At 38.9% G+C, this 20,653-nt stretch overlaps 1 protein-coding gene across 3 annotated transcripts; it reads right to left on the bottom strand.

Moving 5' to 3' along the window:
* Positions 1-9,836: 9,836 nt before the first annotated feature.
* On the bottom strand, positions 9,837-18,723 carry ZNF770 (zinc finger protein 770). 3 transcript variants are annotated; one of them, XM_066188342.1, is made up of 2 exons: positions 18,646-18,723; positions 9,837-13,813 (listed from the first exon to the last, which is right to left on the bottom strand). In XM_066188342.1, exon 2 carries the CDS (start codon positions 13,673-13,675, stop codon positions 11,480-11,482), a length of 2,196 nt encoding a protein of 731 aa, XP_066044439.1. In that variant the 5' UTR covers positions 13,676-13,813; positions 18,646-18,723; the 3' UTR covers positions 9,837-11,479. The 3 variants fall into 3 exon arrangements, with proteins under 3 accessions (XP_066044439.1, XP_066044440.1, XP_066044441.1); XM_066188343.1 differs by having other exon boundaries at positions 18,610-18,656; XM_066188344.1 differs by lacking the exon at positions 18,646-18,723 and adding an exon at positions 18,390-18,416.
* Between the last annotated feature and the right edge of the window lie 1,930 nt (positions 18,724-20,653).

Raw genomic sequence — 20,653 nt, 5'->3', positions numbered from 1 at the left:
GCCCCACGGGGTTGCTGCCAAACTCAGTCTTCCAACGCTCAGTGAATCCGCTTAGGGGTACTCCTTCTATTTTATACATCGCTTATGGCGCAGCTTTCTGGCCGTCTAACGTGGGAAAACCACACTTTTTAACAGCCAACAATTGCAGCGACGCCTGAGCGTGGCTGAGCGCTCTATCCCATGTACAGGCCCGTAATTAAGGCCATTTGCTTCGGAGTTGTACAGGATGATCCTTATGGGGTCCCTTGCAATTCACAATACTGTGTGAATCTTGAAATGTAAGGCAAAGGTACAAGGGGGAAACTGCATCCTCAAGGAGGTAAACAGTTCGGTAATGTTTTAGAATGGTTTGCAATTAACTTATTCTATTTGGTAAACAGATTAATTAAGAAGGAAATTAACAGACTCCCCAGGGAAGTTACTGTGCTTTGTTTCTGGGCTCATTATCCATCACCTGCCACTTGAGTCCTTTAAACTTCCAGGCAGGTCCTATCCAAGTCTGTTTGAATATGACCTCCTTTGTTTTCATACGAAGGTGATCTCCATTTCATTTCTTCAAGCAGAGGTCAAACTAAATATTCTTTTTGAAGTTGAATTAGAATGTACAATGGCAATGGGAAAAGTAATGACAGTACCTTGAATAGGATCAGACAATGGCTGCATTCCAATAAATATGCCTACTGCATGCCTTTAATTTAGAAGATCCAGAAAGATGAAAACAAGTAAAATTTAAAAGTTACAGAAGTACCAGCAGCAAATTTTGTAAATAACAAGGATTGAAACTGAGGCTACAAAACAGTGATTAAAAAAAGGACAAAGGAATTTAAGTTCATTACCTACAAATACAGGCTCAAACTAGGAAAGTTTCTGAACTGGCTTTCAGTAAGAAGCCAAAAGTTTGATTTGTGTTAAGATGGGACAATTAGGAGGGGAAAATGCATTTTGGATTTTGTAAACTTTGTAAAAAAAAAAAAATTGTGAATTTTCTAGAACAGCCTTGCCAGGCTAACCTAAATCTTCTGGTTTTGATGGATCATCAGGCCTGTATCAAAACCCTCAAATTTCCTTCCATATGTTATCAAAGCTCTGAAACATCGAGGAGGAATCCACATTTACCTAACTTTTGGCATTTGGGTGTCCCAGTGAGGAGGTCAGTTGTCTTCAATCTCACTACAGTCAATGTGGCAACGGAGGTCCTTCCAAAGGGCAAATCAGAACTCATCTAAGTGCTGTCATTCTCTGAAGGAGCTTCTGATATCAGAAACGAATATTAGATGCCTAATGTTGGGCAGTATGATTACATCCCTCAGTGAAAATGTCAAATAAAGTGACAAAGATCCCCTCCCTATAAATCATATATTAAATTTTTCTCTATACAGGGTATTGTTTATTAAGAGAGTGCTGGGACAGTAGGACTACAAATGAATAGCAAAAGTATAAATTAGTGCTTTGGAAAAATACATTGCTTTCATCCTCAAGAGCAGGGAAACCTTTAAAGAATTGTGGTGGGACCAAGCATAATAACACCTAGTGTTGTACCTTTGTCCCCATCTGTGAATCTCACCTCAGCTCACAACTGTCTATTAAGACTGGTCTCTTGAATTCCTATGCTCGGTTTCCCCCAGAGTGGAGGCACATCTGACACTTTCCACTCCAAACTCCTTTGTAATTGAGGAGAAATAAAACCCTGTACCCCATCATCCCAGCAGCCTTCTGTGAAGTTCTCCATCTCTCTAAACTCATTGGCTTAACATGTCAAGAAAATCAAGTATTCCTTTCAAAAACCTGTTAATTCATTCATGAAGACATGTATTATTTAAAAGTCACATATTTGAGTAGATGCAGTTTTCAAGACTATTATTCATTTCTAGGCTGCTTACACTCCTGGTCAATTTATATTCCATGCTGCTTTCTTGCTTAATTAGCTCCTCTTGTTTTGGATGCTTCCCCTTCTATATTATTGTAACCAGGAAAAAGAGGCTTTTCTCCTTTTCTTTGTAAACTGTGTAAGCCAAGATCATCAGTAAGCTGGCCATTGCTTTTATTTCAGTTACACTTTCCTGAGCACAGTTCCACCAGAACAGGAAGTACCTAGTGATAAATCAGCAGGGGTTGAGTCTATGTTCTCTATTTTCTACCTTTTAGATTGTTTTAGATTCTACCTAGAGTCACAGAAAATATTAATTCCTAGCGATGAAAACTCCTGACAATTCATAGAAAAAGATTTCAAACATTGATTTTGTTTGTTACTGTTTTAAGGTCATCAGTGAGACATGATCAGTGAATTCAGCAGATTCAGCTGGGCCATACTTCTAATATAAACACTGTTGCACTTTTGACTGTTTGTGTAGCACACAGAAATTTAGACTTCAGCTTCTTAGACATAAATAAACTCTGCACTAAGATGCAGACTCTGTATGGATATCATCTTGCACCTTTGTACACTCTGGTGGGAAAGTTTTGTTCCAAAGCAGGTAAAAAGTAACCAGCACTGCACTCAGCATGCAAAGTGGCAGTATCTTACCCATTCTAGTCGCTTATTTTTTTTTTTTTTTTTTTTTTCTTTTAAAATTATGAACAGGCATCTTGTCTGGTGGACAGCTGACTTCTTGTCCTCCAAGGAAACATTCTACTGGGACAGATGATTCCCCATATGCCTCAGCCTGGTCACTGAAGCACTGCAGCAGAGACTATTCCTGGCTCTTTGATCTGGAATGATGGGCTGGCTACTATCACAACTCTACTGTCACCTGTCCAGGTGGCCAGGGGAGCAGAAAAAACATTCCCCTGACATAAGATGGAATTGAAGATACCAGAACCTTCTTTCCAGGCTGAAGGCTGTTCTCTCATAGCTGAGAGCATGCTAACACCACTCTCATAAAGCAGCAAAGCAGCTCACTGACAGACAGCATTGTTGCACTGCCCCATGCTCTCCCGTGCAGGAGTTGGATCCAATTTTGCTTCTGGTCCACTTGTACAGTTTTAAGCTAGGCATAAAGTTCCAGTACATGACCAAGGCTGTTGACTTTTTGTCCTCAATTGCTTCTTGATAGAAACACTGGGACCTGAGAGATGGAGACACTTCTTCCTTCCCAAATCATTGACTGTGGTCAATGAATCATTGAATGTGGCTGTACTTCCCCTTTCAACAGTAGTTTTTTCTCCTTTCTGCATATACTGAGTACCCTTAGTGTTTCTTGGCCCCTGCGTTCCATAACTCAGAGGCCAAGGGAAGTTTACTTTCCCTTTTCAAGAGCGAGCCGTGAATGTTCTGACAGCCGTGTTCTGTGTGCAGAAAGTCAAAAGCAGCTAAGTTTTGATGCCTGAATTGTCCTTTATGCACAACTTACAAATATTGAGGTGGTCCAGGTGGTTTTTAAAAGAACTATGCTTCTCAGGATGGGGGTTGAAATATTTGGGATGCATCTCCCCACTGTATGGGAATGTGTTATCTCACCTAATATCATTGCATTATACTACATGTATACACTTATCTTTGGGAGGGCACCTAACTGCACGCTGCACACCTTAATTTAAAGCAGATGAATCTCAGCCTGAGTGACACTAAACCATATGTTGGGTAGCCTTTCCATGAAGCTAATCTGTAAAGCTTAGGAGAACACATCACTTTAAAATCAGCCTTTATCTTAGTTTATTGACTTTTGCACATACACAAGAGATTTTTCAAGAGACATCCCTCTGAAAAGCTCTGAAACCGAAATCTCCAAAGAATTTCAAGTGTCATCATGCAGCATGTATATGTACCAATTTGGATGTACAGCTTTTCTTCTAACCAAAAAATGAAAGTATATACAATATTTTGAAATACTTCTTTTTAAGTTATATGAAATAACTTTTTGAAAAAGATGAGGGGATGAATGGTATATAAATGGAATAACATGTACATTAAGCAAAAAAGATCTGAACTCTCCATTTCTCTTACCTGTTGAAATTATAGAAGAAATATGATTTAAACCTGCTTTCAGGTAAATAAAATTTGGAAAGTCTTCTCAAAGAAGATTAGAGGAATCCTTTAACCTGTAAAAAGCTTAGGCACAATGACAGGGAGTTATTGCTTTAGTTATAGCTTATCCTTCATAGCAGTTAATATTCATATAAACTAAATGTTCAGTCTGTTCATTACAGCTTTAATCATGTCACGTTGGTTTTACTATTTTATTTATGTGCATTCTTCTAGTCCAAGACTTTTGTCACTGTGTTCATCTCATTAAATATGTGTACTTCCACTCAGTAAATATGGGTACTTTCAAAAATGATGCCTCAGTTTAGTAACAGATGCTTCTTAAAATATTTAGAATTTTAAAGTGTAAAGAAGCCATCAGTGGCATTCTGATTTGTGTATAAATATTTATTTAGCACACATTCTGGCCAATGTACTGCCCTTGATTTTTGTGCAAAACTTACAGTAACTTCAATGGATATTCTGAGCTCATGACTAGAGGAAAATATGGTTAATTCAGCAACCCAGCTGCTTTTATATCCCAGAATAGCAAGCAGTGCCTCTAGTGAAGGAGACGGTGAAAGAGGAGACTTTGTGTCATTCTTAGCTTTCTGTTGCTGGGCTCACATTTGGGTAACAGCTCAAGTTAGAGCAGACTCTGGACTATTCTAATTCTCTTCAGGGACTTCTAGATAGATATTCCTGCCAACTGAGGGAGAACAGTCGTAAGAAGTTGATGTCAATGGTCAGAAAAGCTCTAGCAATATTTGCTAAAATCCAGTGAGAGGCTTTTATGTGATGAAGTTTCTATGTGGAAAAAAATAATATTAAATAAATCTGATGTAGAAATTTCATCACTGAAATGAGATTTTAAGGCAAATAATTTCCTTCCTGCTAGTGCTGGCATGAGAAGTACTATAGAAATTTGGGTCTACTTGCAGTATCATTGTAAAAGTACATTCTTGATGACATCTCTTTTCTTACAATAAAGGAAAAAAATAGACATTGCAGAAAAAACTGTAACATATCTAATATGCCGCATAAAACTCAATCGAGACAGCAATTCTAAGATGCTGAGAGCTAATTCCAGTTTCCTAAAGCTTTCATCCTTGCTTTTCTCTGTATTTTCTAGGATTTTGGTAAACATTTCCATTAGCATTTCAGGATTTTAAAGGAGTATAAAATAGCAATAAAACAAAATACCTACTGAAAACAGCAAATTCACACCTGTGTAACACCAAAATAAATGTTTTGACTTTTAATAATTCCTTTTATTGAAAAAACCATTCTACTGTAATATAAAGGACAATATTTCTCAACAAATCGTTTTAGCTTATTAGCAAATAGACATTTTTCCTCTTCTAGTTGCATTAGCATCAGACATGTAATTCAACACCTGAGAGGATTCCTCCAGAGCTATTCTCACCACCCAAGTACCTGCTATTTTTAAGACCCAGAGTATAAAATACAAAATATAGTACACTACAGCAAACAAGTTTGCCAAGATATTGATCCAAGGTGTCATGAAAAAATCCTAACCTGTTTTGATCTTAAAAATTATCCTCAAATTGGGTGCAACACCTGGGGTGTCTAGATAGCTTAGCGGATTTCTACTTCATTTAGCAGGCCTGTATTTGTCACTAACAGGAATCTCTCTGCTCTGCTGTGTTTTCAGGATCATCTTAGAAACAAAATAAACTAGAAATCGAGGAAATAATTTGATTTTCTGTGGCTTAGCAAGCTACTTTTGCAAACACATACTAGGGATTAAAATTAATACTCCAAAAAATGCAGAGATAAAATAATGCTGCTTAGCATCCAGATAGTGTTTTCCTTTATGTCAATATTGCAGTGCATTAAGACTACAAAGGGGACACACCATGCATAGCTGGCTTCTTTAGTTTAGGAACAGTCTTTTCCTTTTTTAAATAGCAATGGCCATGGAATTCTGTTTCCCCTCCTTCACTATGTCAGCAAGGCACGTTCCAGTGCCAGTGTCCAGGCAAAGCTGGACAGTCACCATATCCATTTGCTCCTACTACCCTACACACCCAGATGACTTTGAGTGGAGAATGATGGGCTACGGTCTACATCATGACCAGTCACAGTATCAGAGAATCACAGAATGATTAGGTTGGAAGAGACTCAAGATCATCGAGTCCAACCCATGGCCTAACACCTCAACTAAACCATGGCACTGAGTGCCACATCCAGTCTTATGTTAAACACATCCAGGGATGGTGACTCCACCACCTCCCCGGGCAGACAATTCCAGTACTTTATCATTCTTTCCATAAAAAACTTTTTCCTGATATCCAACCTGTATTTCCCTTGGCACAGCTTGAGACTGCGTCCTCTTGTTCTGTCAGTTGCTGCCTGGAGAAAGAGACCAACCCCCACCTGGCTACAGCCGCCTTTCAGAAAGCTGTAGGGAGTGATAAGGTCACCTCTGAGTCTCCTTTTTTCCAGGCTGAACAACCCCAGTTCCCTCTCCACTGTTCCTCATAGGGCTTCTCACATCTTCCTGCACTGGCATCCTCAGGAAATATTTTACACAGGCACTATTTGTGCCACGGCAGCACATGTGCAGCAGCCAGATCCATGACTCTTGAACTAGAACTCACAGATGGGGTTTAACACAGCCATACAGATTGGCACCAGGGACACTGGGAGGATTCCAGCGAAAAGGAAAAATTTCAGCCACATATCCAAATCATGTCAAGTGTGTAACAGTTAAGGCACACATAAGGATATCTTGGGAACAGTCAGGAACTGGAATGGCAGAGAACAGAAGTAAAACAGCATTCAGAGACCCATGATAACTCAGCAGAGACATAATGACACTTTCATGTTAGGACAATAGTTTCTGAAGAAGGAGACATCAGTTCATTTGTGAGTGATTTTGTTGTCATAAGACTGACTTCTCCTTCACTTGTGTGGACTTTGAAGATTCACTTTTTTAACAGATGCTAAATAAAAAAGCTTTTAAAAAGCTGCTTGACAGAACTAGACATTATATGAAGAAATACAACATATTTGCTTAACCTGGAGAAAGAACATTATAGGAGAGCATAGAAAAGGCACTTCTGTAATTTCAATTTTCCTTACAATAACTGCCTCTCAGACACATCTCATCCACAGCCATCAGACCATAAAACCAGACTATTAAATTAAAACTTACACTTTAAAAATCTACAAAACCTTGTGCTAGGAATATGAACCATTACCACTTCAGTTATTTAGGAGGTCTGAACATTTTCAGTATCATTACAAAGGGCCATTAGATGGACTGAATGGTCTTTATTGATTTAAGAGTCATCCAGCTGTACTTAGGTAAGTGTTACTCAAATGAGCTACTATTGAGAGATTACAACTTTTGGAGTTTTACATTTATACTAGGAGGCAGCCAGGAAAACTGAACATTAGATCCAGCATCTTGGTTTGAAGCATCTTGAAGCTTAAGTGTCATTAACTTCAATTAAGTTTCTTTTGTGTCTCCCAATTTTCTTGCTGGCTCTGGGTGTGTGAGAGCAGACCACAGCCAAGTGAGAAACCCAGGATGCAATGAAAAGCAGTTTCAGTGATTAAACAGTTTTTCTGTGGTTTATTATTGCTTTTTTCCTCTTTTGATTTTTTCTGTAGACATATATAGGAATACTTATATGTATATGTTTTGACTTTCTGCAAACCTTGTGTGGGGGTACAGCTGCCACCCACAGACACACCTTGGGCCACACTGTCATCTCAGAAATGCCCCTCAGGCCTTGGCCTTGACAAACAGCACTGAGGCTGAGGTTCTCTTGAGCTTATCAGAAATACTGTCTCTTCCCAGGAACTTACATTATCTAACAAGCTCCTGTTTTTTAACAAACAGCCTTGGAAACTTATTTTTCTTGCCTGCATAACAACACAAGTTGAACAATTTCTTTTTACCAAACTCTCAAAATTACTGAGCCGAATTTCATCCAGGATGGCAAGTTACTGGGACTAAAGGCAACTCTCTAGCAACCCTATAAACAGCTGTCCTAAGTAAAGAGACTCATGGAGCTCTCCTGAACCACAGTGGGCTTCAACCAGCACTTGCCCTCGGAGTGGGATGTCTCTCAGCAGGTGAACTCTCAAGCTTGCTATACTGAGGACGGCACGGAACACTGCTGCCAGAGCCTGGGCTGATACCCCCACAGGCTCAGCCCTTTGCCCATTGAGAAGATGCAGTGGCATCTGACATGAGAACTTCACTGAACTTGAGCGAAGTTTTTCACAGGTATGTACCCTGGACATACTCCTTTAGTTCTCTGTATGTGCGAGTGTGAATATGGTGAAGCAAACATATGTTGCTCTCTTGGATTCTGAAGTAGTTAAATCTGTGAATTAGGCCTGCGAGTTACTGTACTGCAATATAAATTCTACAGAATCTTTGGGAAATTGTTTAAATTAAGTGCTTTTAAGTGCTGTTACTTTAGGCCTAAACTGTTTGTCAAATCTGGGGTTAAGTTTGGCAAGGGGCTCCCCTCTGAACCTTGTGACTCAATTGGAGCGTCCCCCTTATTTCTTTTATCCTTACCCTTTCCCATCCTTCATCATTTTCCATCACCAGCCTCCACACAGATCATTTCAGGATGATTTTAGTTATAGGTTGATTGATTTTAGATTTTAGTCTGATTTTTGTCTGTGTGCTTTAACCATCTAGTAAGTAGTAGCGTGAAGGTTGCCAACAAACTTTGTTGTGCTTTCACTTCTACATTAAACCTGCTTTTGATGATACCTTTGCTGGTGATTCTTTGAGCCACCTGAAACACTCATTTATGACACATTGCAGTGATAGTGCAGCATGACCATTTTGAAGGTGTCCACAGCCACATCTAGACAGAAAATGGATTATGCAGTAAGTTAGTACTGCAGTTGCATAATTTGTCTTAAAAAAAAAATCACTTTTACCTTTTTTTTTTCTGCTTGTTTTAAAATATTTGACCCTTCTATCCCACAGAGAACAACCTCAGCGCTAAACCCATGCTGCTGGAGTTCTCTTCAGCAGCAGCTCATTGTTAACACAGGAGGACTCAGTGTTTTCCTCTGCAGAATATGCTTTGGTTCTGCAAAGTCTCAAAAAATGCACTACTTCAGTACTATCAGATTATCAGTATTAGCCGTCAGTTCATTCTAACAAAACCACAGGCAATGTTTCTGCCACCAAAGATACTTAAAAGATGATGGCTTGAACATGCCTTGAAGCATTACGGAAAATGACTGACATACTAATGAACAACAAGAAGTGTTCCTGTGAATACAGAGAAAACTGCTCTAGCTCAAATTCTTAAAGACACTTGAGGAATTTTACTGCTAACTGCGAAAGACACATTGAAGGATTTCAACCTCGGGTTTTTTCTCTCCTGACACTTAGAAACCATTTAACCCCTTTCTATGAAGTTTATGGAATAATCCCCATGAAATCATGAATTTATACTGATACAAAACTTTTTATGAAGGGATGGAGAGACAGATAGATATTGTGGCTCTGAAATACAAGCCCAAAGATTTCAGTACTTTCCAAATTCATCAGACTTCCCACAAATGTCTATTCACCCCTCAAAAATACCTTTTCTCTATTACTTTCTCTTCATTGTACTTAAATTGGTATTTTCAAAATATGAAAGTTTTGTGTTCTCTGAACATTACTCTCATAGCATTTTTAAATAACTGTAACTCCTTAAGAAAGATATTTTCTTTAAACATATTTATATTTTATCACAAAAAATATCTGAAACCACACCTATCGTTCTAACATACAAAGTTATTTTGATATGCAGTCTTTTCTGCATAATGAATGTTAGGTAGTTTCAAAACTCTGGTTTGCACATAAAGCACTCTCTAAAAGTACAATATAAATAAAATATTTTATTACAAGTATTTTAAAAGAGCTCTACAATCTGCATTCAAAACATTTAATACAGCATTTTGTCTTTCAATATGAAAAAATTCACATAGGGAGAAAAAAATCTCAATATATAATCATCATTAATATACTGAATTTGTCTGTCATACAAAAAGCATAGGAATTACAGACTGTTTCCGAGTATTTTTCCTGGTTTTATTCTCGCTGAAAATGGCAAAGAATAACATGTATGAAATAAAACTCCTTTTATGCTTCATATTCACCAAGTACCAAAAAGTTCATGCATGCCATTTAAAAAAAAATACAAACCAACCCATTTTACCTAAATAAATATGGTTCTATTTAAATACTAAAAACAATGTCACGTATCTTACAGATACATTAATTTAGAAACAGGAATAAGAACTTCAGGATTCAACTATTCAAAAGTTGCATAACAAAGAAAGTATCCTAAAAGGTACTTTTTTCAGAGGACAAAAAAGAAGAAACAAACTTTATTCTTGTTCATTATGTATGATGCTCCACTGCACTTGCACTTCTTGCCAGCCCCATTGGCACAATGGATAAAACCATCTGCTTACCAGAAAGTATAACTACAGATTCTATTAATACAAAATCAGAATTACTTAATTTTAGCCAAATGTAATTTTCAGTCTCTTATATTTAACATAATGAGAACACGACTTCCTGACAAAACTGCTCATCTGAGTTATTATCACATCTTAGAGAACATTTCTTTTACTGGTTCACCATGTAGGTTAAAAGGAAAGAAGACTGAAAAGAGAGTAAGCCCATTTGTAACCTTAATGATAATTTCTTGTCTTCTTTTCTTACAGAGAAATAGTTCAGTCAAGTATAAATTGGCCAAAAATGCTAGAGAAGGCAAGGGATTTACAAGGAAGTGGAGTTAATGAAGTGGTGAAATGGGTAAATTGATTATAAATCCTAATATTATAGCATTGTCTCCTTGTATTTTATATGAAAAGGGAAATGATCTAATTCCTCATGTATAGCTCTCCAAGCACATTAGGTGTAAATAACAAAGCAGTTATTTTTTTCTATCCTATAGAAAAACAGAATGTTCTATAACACCACATCAACATTCTTCTCATTGAACTTTCTGCCCTTTTTCTACTCTCTTCTATCTAAAAATAACCAGTTTTTTAAAAAGTATGGGATAAATATAGCAAGAATCCTTTGCTGAGAACATATGGGAAGCCAGAAGAAACCAAAAGGACTTTTTTCATATTCTCAAAATTACTTTTTGTCTTTACTTTCCTGATAGTTTAAAAGTGTTACATTTTCCCATATAGTATTTTATGTTCAGTGATAATTATCTTATTCATGGAACATTGCAGATTGCTGCAACACTATTGAGACAATATGAATGTGTATTTATAAATTAATTTAGCCAAAGAGAATGCAAAGAGTGTGTGTGTGGGTTTGTTGCATTTTTAAAAAACATTTCAACATGAATATATCATGAACTATATCAAGTAGACAGTTCTGAAGACAGTAACTTAACTTCACTAGGTCATCTCTGTAAAAGAAGATACACTCCCTTTCAGTGTTTGGCCTAATATAAACCTCTTACAATTATGCAACAAAAGAATTTAAGAATTATTTCATAGGACATTATCCCGTTTTGATAAAACGAATACATTCTCTGCTTGTTCCTCAGAGGAACTAAGCTTTAAGCTCTCTTTAAAGTGAATAAGGTGGTGTCTTTTCAAATGTGGGGCCTGTCTGAATTTTTTTCCACAAACTAAACATTCAAATGGCTTCTGTCCAGCATGCATTAGGTGATGTCTTTCAAGCTTAGAAGGAGATTTGAAAGTTTTAAAGCAGATACTGCATTGATATAATTTGTTAACAGCTTCACTTTTTTCAGCACCTTCAGAAAAATCATGCCAATAGCTGTAAGAGGTTTGCTCTGTTTCCAACAATTTACTGCACAAATACGGCTGTGGGTTTCTACTGCTGGTGTCAAGAACAAAATCCCCAGACTCGATTTCAACTTTGATTTCAGCTGCTTGGTTTGACTGGATCAGCTCAAATTCTTGAAGGCTAGATGGCTGTGAAGGTGTTTGAGAATAACCTAAATAACCCACAGGCTGAGAAGACTTAAATTCAGTATGATCTCCCTGATGATTCAAAAGTTTGTTCAGGTTTTCAAATTCTACCTGGCAAATGGGGCTTTTACAGGCTCTCTTTTCAGTATGGGTGAGCTGATGTCTTTTCAAGTGAGCTGACTGTCTAAATGTCTTCCCACAAACATTACAGCCAAAGGGCTTTTGTCCCGTGTGTATAAGATAATGCCTTTGAAGTTTGGATGAAGATGGAAAAATTTTTTCACATCTGTCACATTTACACACTTTGTGTCTGTTATGTATATTTTCAGAAGAAGATGAAAAAGCACAGTGAAGTACTTCTGGATTATCAAAAAAACTATCGTTTGATGAACCATAAAAAGCATCATCTTTATTATCCAATGAATCGCTGATGTTTAACATGCTTTCACCAGGAAGCACACCTTGTAAATTACTGCCCAAGCCGGGAGGTTGTGGGTACTCTTGCCAAGGTAATGGCACAGCAAACGCTCTCTTCATCTGATTACACGCAGACTTGCGCAGGTCACGCCTGCTCCGATGCTCCTTGGAAGGTTTAGCGGACACACGCTGAGCACAACGCCCATCTCTAGTTGCAGCCACATCAGGACTTCCAACGTGACCTGATTTCACTTTTTTTCTTTCAGTCAGAGAAAAATCTGTTGCCTTTCCTCCCGAATGCTTCCATTTCATCAGGGTCTTATTTTTCCTGTTGACTGTACGTCTGCATGCTGTTGTACCATTATTTGAACTTCTGCTGTCTTTGGAATAACAACATTTGTGCAAATTTAGAACATGCTCTGCTTCAAAACACTGCTCACATGCTGGGCACTGAAAGGGTACAATATAAATTGAGTGCACATCATGTGGGTCATTCTCCTGTGACTTGTGTGTATCAGCATTTTCAAAACTATCCCATTTTCCGTCCAACATGTTGTGTGGTCTGGGATATTTAGGAGTCTTTGCTTTGCATACAATATTGGGGAAAGTCTTATTTCTGACATGGAGCTGTTTATGCTTCATGAGTTTGCTCTGTATTTTAAATCCCTTCTGACAAAAACAGCACTGAAAAGGCCTTTCTTCTGTGTGTGTGAGCTGATGAATTTTCAAGTGTGTTGACTGTCTGAAAGATTTGCCACATGAAGAACACTTAAAAGGTTTCTGGCCAGTGTGAATAAGGAAGTGTCTTTCTAGCTTGGATCTTGATGGAAACGTCTTGTTACATGATTCACAAGTGTGAGTTGTCTTCTTTTTCCTTCTGGCACCATGTAGATGATCTGACTTGAGACACTGATGCAGCATCCACCTCTCTTCAGTTGTAAAGGCTTTCCAGCACACAGAACAATGAAATATGCCACAGGTGACCCTGTCTTGTTCAGAAGTCACATAGTTTTCTGCTTCCTTTGTATCACTCTCATAATTTTCTCTATGAAGCTGCTGATGCTTTAAGAAAGTGATTACATTTTTGAAGTTTCTGTAACAAACAATACACTTAAAAGGCAGATTATGGGTTAACTGATGCCTCTCCAGGTGGACTAGCTGCCTAAATGTTTTATTGCATACATGACATTCAAATGGCTTTTGACCAGTATGTATGAGATAATGCCTAGCTAATTTTGATGGAGTTTCAAACTGTTTATAGCACATGTCACAAATATATGGCTTTTTCTTGGGTATCTTGACAGCTGTTACACAATGCTGAACTTTTAACATTTTTAAAAGGTAATTACACCTCGCCTACTCTTAATTTCTTCAGATAGGTATTTCAAGTGAAATCACCAAGTGCACACTAAGATGGAAAGCTGTAGAAGCAGAAAATTTCCTTAGGAGATTCTTAAATCCCACTGGTCCCTAAAATAAGAAAAAGAGTTATTATTTAGCCTATTAACACATAATTGCCTAAGTTTGTCTCTTGTTTTCTACATAGGATACCAAAAGTATCTAGATTAGCATACTCTTGACTTAATTTAGCTTAAAATACTTTGCTTATAACAGAGTAATCACTAGTTTTGCTACATGATACAGAAAAACTGATTACTTTTCAGAAGAAAACCAAATTTAAGTCATCTTAAATGCTATAAATGCGTCTGTTCTTCCAAGTAATACACAGTTCAGCTACATCACATTCATTTTAAAAAAGTCAAGAATTATTGTAATAAATGTCTTCTCTACAGCAGTAATTTTAACTCCCAAATATAATATTTATGAAGATGAGAGAAAAAGAGAAGAACTAATATTTCTTGCATTTCAGAAATACATTAAATAAATGCAGTGTTAGTGAAAAGAAAAACACTTCGCTTCAATATATGGTTAAATTTACTATTCATGTTTCTGCATCTCATCAACTGTATCCAGCAGTATAATCAATTTTGATTTCTCTCAAAATGGCAAATGCTGGAGCCAGTCAGCAAGAGCAACACACTAGCCATAGACTATAACCATAACAAAGCCAACATTCTGAACATGGAGAAACACAGGCTATGTTTGCGATCTCACCATAACGCTAGAATATCAGGGTTGTGATACCTCACCATGCATACACTGTGAAGTCAGCATGAATACCAAGGTAGTTATCATAACTCATCGTAACTATTGTTTTCGTCTAAACTAAAATAATGAAATAGTTTTAATTTTCTTTGAATTTTCAACATGGAACACAGTTGGACAAGCTACTGTGTCTCAGTTCAATGGCCTACGAACAAGAAAAAATAATTTTCAAGCTCCTGAGTGCATAAAAACTTTTTAAAATATTCATAAGAACAGCTAGAAAGTACCTCAACCAAACATTTAGCCCAAGCCTTCCACTGTGAGGCCAGCCCATGCCTAGACAGCCTCCAAAGTGGTCTTAAAAACTTCCAGTGAGAGGTTCCTTAACCTCAGCAGGGCTCCTCCTTCACAGTTTCACCTTCTCATGAAGCTTCTCCTTGCATCCAGCTGAGCCTTTCTTTACTACAAGGTTACTGTCAGTGTTTTTTGTCACAACTTAATGTATTCAAAGTCTGCCTTTTCCCCTTCTGTTTTAAAATTAGGAAAATTCTGGGGTTTTCTAAGTATTGCTTTTATGTCCACAAAAGGAAAAAAAATGGTGTTTTTAATCATTTCTGGACCAATTTCAGTTGGTCACTTCATTCCTAAATTGCAGCATCTAAGACAGATTAAGTATTCCAGTATTCCACAAACAACAGAATAAAAATACCTCTGTAATATTACCAATACAAAAGAAAAGGGATGAAGGGAGAAAACTTTAAAGCAAGAGCAAGAGTTAGCACTTGTGAGTTGTGGTATCAAACTACCACAAATGAATTAGTAGAAATGTCTTGTGTATCTCAAAGTTATTGCAAGTTGCATATTCATTCAACATACCATCAGAATTTCAAATTAATTTCTTCAGTGTCTCCAAAAGCCCCGTCACTTCGCAAAGAGATTAGTCCTTATTTTTTAAAAAATCATAAATATCCAAAATGTCTATTCAAAATAATTGCAAAGAATGAAAGCCTACTTCATTTTAAAGCAAGTTACAATGAGATTCAAGAAACATGCACAAACACTGAAAATATCTGGTGAACCATGATTTTTCTTAAGCTGAATGGAAAGAAAACCTGGTCATGAGGTAGAATTGTTCCACCCCTAACAGATATGTTCCTATGTAACTGTGGGCCTTAATAAGGATCATTTGGATGTCTGCCTTAGATGTGATTGTCACTACACTGAGGAGTTTCTTTATCTCACTGAAACAGTTCAAGTAGATAAAGCAGTTGAGAAAGTCAACTTTTCCTTTCCATTTCTCTTTTCCTGTAGAATTTTAACAGCTATTCAGTTTCACTCTTCTTTGGAAGATGCAAGAAAACACAACACTTTTAGGAGACCCCCTCATCCTCCCAGCCGTCACATCATGTGAAAGCTGGAAGTTTAGAGAGAGTAAGTGTGTGACACCAAATGCTTTCTAGTTTGTGCTACCATGAAGCAAGACAGGCAGGCTGAGAAAAGGAGAAAAGATTCTCAGCTATGCTGGGTTCCTGTGCAGCTCAAGGCAGCCTCCATTAGCAGGGAAAGAAAACCTCCTGAGGAAGAACTGTAAAGTGTGATGAATTTCAGTTAACATACTGTCATACAGATCTAATTTACACATCAGGAAAATGCTGAAACACTACAGTAACATGCACAGAAGAAAAGTCCGAAGTAAGAGACAGCTGTGGCATATTACACAAGGGATTTTGTATTTACCTTATACATTTTTTAAGATTCTATCTGGTGAATGAGGTAAATGCTCTGTAGTACAAGGTGTCAAAAGCAGAGCAGAGCTTCTTGCTGTGATCTTCTTGCCCTGTGAAAGACTGAATGCTCAGATAAGCTAAACTAAGGGGATACAAGGGAAGGAGAAAGGAGCCAAGATGGGCATTACTGTGTGGCCCAAATATATTTTCAAATCCTATTTACTAAGGACAGGCATCTCCACATCTATTTCAGGGTGCTCTGTGCCTTGGACATGTAAGGAGTATACAAGCTGCTGCTGAAGATCAAAGAGGAAAAGACAAGCTTGGAATATTGCTTCCTGCTAGCCTTGAAAGTACACAGGCTTGTCCTAATTCGAGTTAGAAAACATACATTGCTTTGTGATAAGGATTTAGTTTATGGCAAAGGTCCAATTTAATATTACACTGTCACTACTTTCCATCTTGTCTGGAAGGTCACGCAGAAAAACAGAATGAAGGAGTTACACAGGCCACTGAAAGTTCAGAGAGAACCCTCCTAAGTAGTACTGCTTAATGATTAACTGTTTCCTTAATATTACAGATGGCAGCAAGCTGCAAAAAAATGAAAACACAATGGAAGAAAATTCTGAATTCTAGTCCAGTCTTTACTAACCAGAAAAGTTTACATTGTGGTGTTTTGGGGTTAAAAAAAAGGCAAAAAGCCCCAACAACAACAAAAAAACCCCAACAAACAAACAAAAAAAGAAAACAACAACAAAAAACCCCACAAAAAATAAATTTAAAAAAACCAAACAACCAATTAGGAAGAGACTACTTAAATAAAAAGAAAAGAAAGATCTTCAGTTTAGGACAGAATAATCCCCCAGTGCAGAAAAGACGTAGAGTTTAAGTTGGAACAGAAGGTGAATATGCCAAAGGCTACCATCCATACCAGGATGAGTGAACAGATGAAAAGCTTAGTGAGGACATAAATCTTCCTTCTTACTTACTTACTACTGTTTAGAATTCAGCTGGAGTAGCCTACCCAGTTTTGAACACTGCCCTTCAAATTGAGTCAAGCATATGAACTGATTGGAATGAATGAATTCAGAGAAGAGGATCAAGAATGATCTGAGCTAAAATGCAAAATATACAAGAAAAGATTAAAGTAACTGGGAACATTTAGGTTAAAAAAAAAAAAAAAAAAGGAGAGACAATTTAAAAAATTACACACCCCCTGCAAGACAAAGCAAAAGAATTACATTTAAGGAAAGGAGAAATAAGCTGTTCCCTAAACCATTTATTGTTGTGAATGAAAATAGCTTCAAATTACAGTAGAAAGACTTCAAGTATATTATTATCCTTACCGCTGCAAAGTGTTTCTTAATGAGCATACAAAAAAGTTACGTGGGGAGATTGCTCTGCCTACACTGGAGATCTCCAAAGAAGGTTGTACAAACACTTCTCAAATTCCCACACCCATACAGCTGATCCTATACAAGAGAATATATTCTTGCTTGTTTTTTGGTGACTTGTTATTGTAATTCAAAACAAGTCATTGAGGAATTGAAAATTCTATATATTTCAAAACTTGCCAGGCAGGATTCTTCTGCATTATTATTAGTTTATCTTCAAATCCTTGAGGCATGCTAATGCTTATAATTTCCCCGAAACAATTATGTAAGAAAACAAATAATAACAATAGATGTGTGAAGAAACATAAGGTACCTGCAGTAACACTAATGACACAAAAAGAAAGTGAAAATCTAGCTGCTGATTTATGAAACATAGGATGACAGAGAGAGAGGAACCTGAGCACCAAGACAAACACCCTGCCCGCTGGATTTCCTCGCCAGCTCTCCCGAGAGAAAAGTTTAGATTGCTACAATGGGAGAACAGATCACGCCAGAAACGGAACCTTCACTCGCCAGTTAGAGGAATCAACATTATGGCATTATGGCTCCTCAATGCTAACACCCTTCACTCTCTCCAATTTTCCCTATAACTTTCCGATACACTTCCTGAAGCTAACCAAAGTAAAAGCTGTAAGATGGTGAAGCAAGACTGGTTTAAGAACAAACGCACGTTCTGCTTCAGGGGCCTGAGCCCTCTGGGTCTGACACCAACGCTCCCCCAACAGGACACAGGTAAATCCAGCGACAAACCTAAAAGCAGGTGGCGAGGCAGCCCTTACGGACAGCAGACCGCGCACACACGCACACGCACACACGTACATATACACGACCCCCGCTCCCGGGGCGGCTCTCCCTCGGCGTACAGCGGGTCCCTGCTGGGCCCGCGCCCGCCCGGCCCCGCCGCGCCCCCCCCGCGCACGGAGACCGCCCGGCACGGCCTGGCCCCGGCCCCGCGGTGCCCCGGGGATCGGCAGCGCCGCGCCGGGACTGCGCTCGGCCCAGGGAAAGCGCAGCGAGCGGGGGCGAAGAAGGGATCGACCTGGAGAAGCAGCCACCGCACCTCCACCTTCCTCACCTCTCCCGGGATGGCTGCCGCCTAAACTCTTCCCCCCGGATGGCACCGGGACAGCGGGAAACCCGGGCCGGTGCTTTCCGTTCCCCCGCGCAATCCGGCCCCGCCCGCCGCCGCTGGGCCGCGGCCGGGATGAGGGGCGGGGAAGGCTTCGTTTATGCCCCGGCAAAAAATGCCCCCGGCCCTGCTGATGAATTTTTAGTTGGTGCGGCACGTTGTTGCGTAGAAATGAAACACATTTTCTACTTCAGCAACCTAAAAGCTAATAACCAATTGCCGGTGGTTGCAGGGTCGCAACCAAAGCACGATGGCAGAGTTATACTCTTGTTATGTGTTGAACACACCGTAAAGCCAAACCTGCCGGCCTAGAAGGCCAGGAAATGGCACCTTGAAGGGAAGGGGAAAAGAGACGCTTGCCCGGGAATTCTAAAAACACCCTCATTAACGCGTGCACACAAAGGTAACAGGCTTGCCTCCTCTGCAGGAGAGAGTGAACAAACAGGTGCAGGAGCTCGTGGGCTGAAGGATGGATGCGTGCCCAGCAGTAGCCAGACCTCCCTTGGTGGCCACAGCTTGGCTGAGGTTATCTCAGAGGAATGGCCAGCAAAGGGCTGAAGATACACAGGAAAAGACAGAAACCATTTACAGTTGGGTCCTGCATCCAGTTCAGGGGTTCCCCAGCACAGGACCTGCTGGAGCAAGTCCAGGAGAGGCCATAAAAAGGGGCTGGAGCACCTCTCCTACGAAGAAAACACACTGAGAGAGTGGGGGTTGTTCAGCCTGGAAGAGAATAGCCTCTGGGGAGAACTTACAGCTACTCTCCTGTGCTTAAAGGAGGCTTATAAGGCTTCACAAGGCTTATAGTGACAGGATAAGGAGCAAAAATTTTAAACTGAAAGAGAGTAGATTTAGATCGGACATAAAGAATAAATATTGCACAAAGAAGAGTGGTAGCACTGGAACAGGTTGCCCAGAAGCTGTGGATGCCCCATCCCTGGAAGTATTCAAGGCCGGGCTGAATGGGCTTTAAGCAGTCTAGTGAAAGATGTCCCTATCTACAGCAAGGGGTTAGACTAGATAATCTGGGCTTGGTCCCAGCCAAACCAAATCACTCTATTCTGTGATTCCACCTCATAAAAGAACATGCAAATGCACAGCAAAGTGTCAGGGATTAATCATAAACGTCTGTTAATAAAGCACAAGGACATGGGTGAGGCTGGTTACATAGTCCCCATTGGGACAGAGAATTTCTAGTCACTAGACTTTTGGCTTAGCCAACTGCATTTACAGCTCAGTATGGACTCTGTTAGCCAAATCTTACACTCTTTATCGAAAGCACATAAAGACAGATTGCAGATTTTTTTCTATTTTTAAAATTTATTATTTTTAAGGTATCTGCCATATCCCAGGATACAGAGGACCAGTAGATGTCTTCCATGCTTTCCTTTTTCCTTAAAAAAAAAAAAAAAAGACAGCTCACCAAACCCCACCTTTTTAAACATCCTTGTGAGTGAAATTGCAACACTGAAGACAAAATAAGTAATTTCCTGAGATAAAGTTTATAGGAGGGGTTTTTTTTCATACAGATGCATTTTCCTAAGGGCTTTGCTTACTTTCTTTTGTTCATGCAGACTAAAATTAAACAAATAATTATTTGCATATGCAGCATTAATTTCTTAGAAAAACATGACTCACTCATCTTTTTTCAGTTGTCCTTTTACCAAGACTCCATCTCGGTACAATGGATGAGGCTAGGATCTGACTCTTAGCAGGAGGAACAGAAGAGGGCAGAACCAATAAAATATCAGAGATGTGAATTAGTAAACTTTTAAAAAGGCTGCAGTAACTTAAATTGTCTTTCTGCTCTGGGTGTTAAGCCCTCTCTCCCAGTCCTACAGGGAATTCAAGTAGAAATCGTCTGTGCTGAGGAAACTCCAAACAACTGCTGTATATATAAAAAAGTAATTGTTTACTCATGAATGTTGTATGCAACAATGAAAGAGAAGTTGGC

This window comes from Chamaea fasciata, unplaced genomic scaffold (genome assembly GCF_029207755.1).
Source record: "Chamaea fasciata isolate MVZ Bird 193981 ecotype frontalis unplaced genomic scaffold, bChaFas1.0.hap1 SCAF_7, whole genome shotgun sequence".
Lineage (NCBI taxonomy): Eukaryota > Metazoa > Chordata > Aves > Passeriformes > Sylviidae > Chamaea > Chamaea fasciata.
The sequence above is the reverse complement of the archived record's forward strand: the minus strand, read 5'-3'. Positions and strand labels throughout refer to the sequence as shown.

Coding starts and splice junctions, on each gene's coding strand:
- ZNF770 (XM_066188342.1), bottom strand. CDS start 13,675: ATGTTAAAAGTTCAGCATTGTGTAACAGCTGTCAAGATACCCAAGAAA.